The 6,000-nt window shown below is 43.8% G+C and overlaps 1 protein-coding gene across 1 annotated transcript in view; it reads left to right on the top strand.

Annotated features, from left to right (window-relative positions):
* Positions 1–354: 354 nt before the first annotated feature.
* CDC40 (cell division cycle 40) overlaps positions 355–6,000 on the top strand; it is a gene marked incomplete at both ends in the record, with an annotated part of 34,150 nt that continues 28,504 nt past the window's right edge. The window contains one exon of the mRNA XM_079550720.1: positions 355–546. Within this exon, the coding sequence (XP_079406846.1) occupies positions 355–546 (192 nt within the window). The remainder of the gene's footprint in view (positions 547–6,000) is intronic.

Genomic DNA, 6,000 nt, shown 5'->3' with positions numbered 1-6,000 from the left:
AGCAGCAGGCCGCCCATAGCGACCGGCAGTGGCGAAATCCCCGTCCCCCCGTCTCGAGCCGTTGCACAGCACCCCCCCCTCCGTCCGGACCGAGCCGCACTGCGTGCTGGGTACTGTAGTCCCGCCCGGCGGTCCTGGAAGATTAAGAACAGATGGCAGAAGTGAGAGACGAAACCCGCCCCAGACACCTGTATATCCTATAAAGCACCGTGCTTTATACTATAAAAAGTATTTAGAGTTTTAGTGAGATACCGTTTACCACGTCACTCCGCTCGACCCGCTCCCTGGGTAAAACCCACGACGAGAGCCACGTAGCTGCCAGGACCCGCCCGTCCCCGCCACCCCCGCGCCAAGATGTCGGCGGCCATCGCCGCGCTCGCCTCCTACGGCGGCTCCGACTCGGAGCCCGATTCGGAGCCCGAAGCCGATGCCGGTCCACAGCGCGCCGTCGTGCTCGCCAGCCGTGACGCTGTGCTGCACCTCCGGCCGCCGCCCGCAGCGCCCCCGGCTCTGCCCGTGGACGCGGCCCCGGAAGTGGCGGTGAAGGTACGGGAGCGGACGGGAGCTGAGCCCACCTTTGGGATCCCGGACGGGGGGGTGGAGAGGTGTCGGGGTATTGCTGCCGTCTGTGTGTGAGGCGGTGAGAGCTTGCCCGTCACTCTGTCCGGATTTTGTTGTCTAATTCTTTTAGGGTTAGAAAGCTCTAGGCGGTAAAGAAGCACTATTTTGAGTGCAGGTTGACAATCGTTCTCTGCGTATAGTTTGAGAAAAACAGCGAGTGAGGGGGAAAGCAGGGTTACAGTTCATGAGTATCGCTTTACTTGTGCAAGTGCTGTTTTGACACGAATAAGGGTCAGGTACTCCTGAGTGCATGGATAGGCAATAGACGAGGAACTGGAAATGTGTAAGAAGAGATGCTTATAAGAGGGGAGGCTGAAGGGTTAGTTACATAATGCGAATGGCAGCCACACATGACTGTGGTTCTGGCTACTGAGAATGTCAGTCCTAAGTATCCAGGTTCCTCACACCGATCCTAATCGTTGTACTTATTCCTTGTTGAGAATTATATCTTGACTTGCACGGACTTCAGACTTGAACGTTAAAGACGAATGGATTCTTCACTCTATTAGCAAGGTGTATTGGTTAGCTCAATCAATGACAGTATTTTTGGTTGGTTTTTTTTCTTTACTGTTACTTAACCATGCTTATCAAATAGCCCTAAGGTGTGCAGGTTTGGGCACCTGATGGGACACAGAAGGATGTAGAAAGACATGAAAGTATTAGAGACTGTCCAGAGGAGAGCTGTGAAGATGGTGGAAAATCTGCATGAGAAGGGACTGAGGTCCCTTGGCTTGTTTGGCCCAGAGCAGAGAAGGCTAAAAGGAAGCCTCACGGTGGCCTGAAGCTCCTCAGTGGGAACTTGTCTGAAAAATGGCACTATAGAACAGCATGGTTGAGTGAAGTTAGTGCTGCTTTGTGAGAGGTTAGTGGACAGGCCAAAACTGGGAGGGAGATGACTGAAGTGAAAAGTGTGACTGAGACCTATGAAATCTTTGATGCCTCTTCCATTATAGGAGATCTAAGCTAACTGGCAGGAGCCAGTTTTAAAACAAATGGGTGCCGTTCTTCAAGTGGCATGTAGTAGGGCTAATCCAGTGCCAAGGCATATTGCCTGTGCTAGAAGTTTACGTTATCACAAGTAGAGTCTGGACAAGTACTTGGAGGAGATTTGATGAAGGAAGAGGTGTTAGTAGATACACAGATTGCGTCAAGCTCACCGAGTCTTCCGCACTGCAAATAGTTGGAGACTGGGAGGGTGCAGAAAAAGTATCCTCTATACCTGCCCTGTTCTTGCTTTCCTGGGGGTGCAGAGTTACTGTAGGGCTGCTGCTTTCTTTTGTGGAGAACATGGATAAATAAGTCAAGATATTTTCCTATCTGATCTCTATTGGTGTTTTTTGAGTAAGCATGACAGTGTTGTTGACAAAAGCTGTTTTATGAAGGAAGAGGAGCACAGCTGCTATTAGCAGGGGCTGGGAGCTACCTTCTCTGCAGCTGCGGTCACCCCAAGGTACAGCACGTGGTAACTGGATATATGTAATGTGGTACCCTCAGCTCCTGCAGGAAGCGAGTGGAGATTCACCACTTCTCCACTCTGTCAAAAGAATGGTGTTTCTTTCAGGTAGAAACCCTGTGATAAATAAGTGGGTCCTGTGAATTCCAGTTTGTGTCAGTTTGTTTGATTGTTGACATATGTGCTACTCTTGTCAACTCCTTGCTGGCAGTGGCATTTCCTGCAAAGGAGAAGGTCCGTTTCTCACTTTGTGTGTGAGATATGGCAGGTCCCTGCACTTGTGGTGGGAGCAGAGCTGTGCAAAGTGACTCCACAGTGACTGCACTGGCTGAGCAGACACCATTCTGTTGTGTAGCTTGAGGTATTTTTATGGATGTTTTTTCTTTAACCAGTTTTGTGGTGAGATTCGGTGCAGTTACGATAAGAAGCAGGTACCACCTTTATGCAGTATCTCTTGTGAACCACCCTCTTGGTATGACAAGCAAGGTTTTTAAAGCAACCAGTTCTGTGAACAGGACTTGTGACGCTGTTACAACTAACAGACTGAGGAGAAACACAGAATATGTTTGCCTAGTGAAAGTCTGATGATCTGGAGCCCACCTGCTGTTAGATATCCAGAGGCTGGCTAAGTATGGTGTCTATGTGTTGGCCTTTTTTGGGGGGGGTAAATTAAGAATGTTGTGTGAAGCACTCGAATACAGAGACTCAGTTACTTGGTCTTTAACATCAGCTTCTGTTGATACAAAAAAAAATTCATCTTATGGTTGCTTGCAAACTTGTGAATTAGGGAATTAAAAATGCTGAGGGAAATGTAGGAAATTACACATCCTGTGAAGAAATCAGTTTCACGTGAACTGTTGCAGTTACAACTATTGCTTTGGGAGATAATATTTATTCTTTGTCCGATCTGCGTCAGCTCAGGGTGAAACTTGGATGGGAACAGTTCCTTATTTACCTACAGTGTCTCATTCCCTGTTTTTAGGAGAAGGATGCTCAGCAAGTTGAAATCAACTGGGCTGAGCCACTGCAGAAACCGAAGGTTCTCTATTTAATGTAAGAAGAGGTTAGGAGTCTTAAGTCTATTTTTCTTTTATCTGTTGGAACTCGTACCAGTATGTAGGTGTCCAGAAAAATATAACTTCAAGGGAAAAAAGTAGACTTCATTCACTTTTCTTAATGTTCTTTAAAATCTGTTTCTTGCCCAGTTGTGGAGAGGAAAGGCACACAGTCACTGTGTGACCATGGGATAGCAATAATGAAGTTTAATGACTTGTGGGGTGGTCTGTTAGGGACACTGACTTCTTTTAATGTGTTTTTGTTGTTGTTTTCTTTTCTATTTGTTGTCACAAAATATGTTGTACAGAATGCAAGGTGCAGGATATCTAGCATAGCTTAACAAAACTATTTGACATCTGCTTTTCTGGCCAGTCTAATTTTATTATTTCCAAGTCATTGGGATGAACATGTACTGTTAGTCATTTTACTCATTCACACGCACTAAGAGGTGGTAAGAACCAAATCTCTATGTTGGTGCCTTACTATAAATGTCATTCATCTCTTGGTAATAAATCTAAAAATGTATGGGAGGAGAGCACACTGTTTACCTGACAGGCCAAGAGATTTATGTAAGAATGGGTAAGTAACAAACTGCTTAAGCCCGTGCAACTTATGGTATGGGGCCTTAATTTAGTGCATTTTAATTTAAAAAGTAAGTAAGCTAATTCTGTGCAGTGTCGACTGTACATTTTAGCTATTGGATAATTAACAGTGAATTTAGTTGGAGAGAAGGAAATGTGAGGTTTGTTGTCTAAAATGTCCAACAGAAAAGACAACCCACTTATATATCACAACTTCTTGCTTGGAAGATATGAAACCAAAAAGCTATGACTTTTGCTTCTATTAAACATCGAGTTTAGACACATGGTTGAAATTTGTCAAATTCTGCTTCTTAAGTACATTGACAGCTCTCATTAAACTTGAAGGCAGTCACATGCTACCACAATGAGGATTATAACATTTGGCTGAAACTTAAAAACATTGTGGATTAAAGGAATTGTGAGTTGCACTAAGCAACATTATCTTATTACAAAGGAACAAAATGAGCTGCATCCATACTGTAGTTTGTTGCTTTTATTTAGGATTGTTCTTCAGGAATTTGATCTGCGTTTAAATCAAGGATATTTTTGTCTTGCAAGCCTATAAAAGAAACTTTTAACATGCATTTTCCAGATTTTTTTTTTTTGTTATTATTATTATTGAACTATCTTGCATTTTACGAATCAAGTGTCTTTCATAGATTGTAATGGTTTTTTTTTATGGTACTCAGGTATATTTTTCCTGAAGAAGGACTGGCATGTGCAAGGAGCCCATAAAAAGGAAATCTAATCTGGTTTACTATACTTATGCTTTAAAATCCCTTGTATTTCCCATGCTCTTATCTCTGCTAACTTTAAAGTGGCCACAGGATCTTTATGGTAGGATTTAGAGAGGACACCTTGGCAGCAGCTGTGATCTCTGGGGAGCTGGAATGAAGCGCTTGCTTGTCTCTGCTTAGCTTATGTATGCCTCCAGGTAGATTCCTTAGGAAATGCTGATGCTCCAGAGTTCAGCCCTGAGTGCCCTTCCTCTGACAGCGTGTGATGTAGTGTTGTGGGATGAAACACAACAGAGAACAGGTAAAAGGGGAAAGCATTTAAGAATCAAAGCATTTTTATATACCTAACCAAATAACATCTGAACTATAAATCAACCTGATGTGGCAGAAGTAGCAGTCGTGTTATAAGAGACAAGGAGAGAGAGAATGCCCTAAGTGCTTCACTGATGTCATCTGTTCCATTTTTGCCTTGTATCAAGGGTGATACCTCTGTCATCTGGACACACACTCATTTAAGTTGTATTTACCAAACTTCAGTAGATCAACAAGCTGCAATTTCACTGTTTTGCTGTACTTGGCTTCTGTTAAGTTCTGTAATCTGAATTTTTTTTTTTTTTTTTGGCCAAATCATGTTGGTCAATTTTTTCTTCACGTCATATTTTCTTATGCCTTTGATTGTTCTTGATATTATGTTTTGGACCCTTTCCAGTAGCACGTGTGTCTTACATGGTATGTAGTGCCCAACGTTGCCACTGCACACAGCTGAGCTTTTGTTCCCTGCATTAAGGTAGGCAGAGAGAACGTGGGGACCTGGAGTTTGCAGCACCATTGGGTTACGTCTTTCAAAAAGTCATATTAAATAAAATATAACTCCTAAAACTTCCCACTTCCTCAATATCAGAAGGGCAAGTTTAGCTAAAATAAGGTATACCGGTGTGCCTTGTGATGTTTGCCATCTGCAGAGGATGGGGCTTCTTGTTTCTGTTGCATTCTTTGCTTCCATAGAAAGAACACCCCCAGTGCAGATTGCTTGCCACTTTGTCAAATGATTGGTGGTCTGAGTGAATGATGGTGGGTCTTGACACTGCACATGTTCAGTGCTTGTTACCTGACTGTTCCACAGTGTTGTTCAGACTGACATTTATCAGACCTTGACCGAAGAACGAATAATTTGCCTCAATTAGGCTAACATCTCAGAATACGTTGCGTATTACTCTGTGGGTATTCATTGCTTAAAATACTGAGCAGGTGAAGCTGGGAGCTTGGGACGTGTTCAAATTGTCATATAACTTAAAGGGAGATGGCATCACAAAAAAGACAACTGATCTCCTCTGGCAGCAGCGCAGTTGCAAATCATCATTTGGTGCTCAAAAGTACAGAAACTGGTGAGCATAGCTCTGAAAACTCTGACACATGCTTTGCTTTCAAGGCTCAGTGGTTTTCAGGCAGAAGGGATATGCCTGTGGTGGTCTCGACGCGAACATATTGTGCAGCTTCCAAATGACTCAGCGCTGTTCCACCAGCAGTGAGGGAGAACCAGAATTGCTATAAT

This window comes from Tetrao urogallus (assembly GCF_951394365.1).
Source record: "Tetrao urogallus genome assembly, chromosome: 2".
NCBI classification, from domain to species: Eukaryota; Metazoa; Chordata; class Aves; order Galliformes; family Phasianidae; genus Tetrao; species Tetrao urogallus.
The sequence above is the reverse complement of the archived record's forward strand: the minus strand, read 5'-3'. Positions and strand labels throughout refer to the sequence as shown.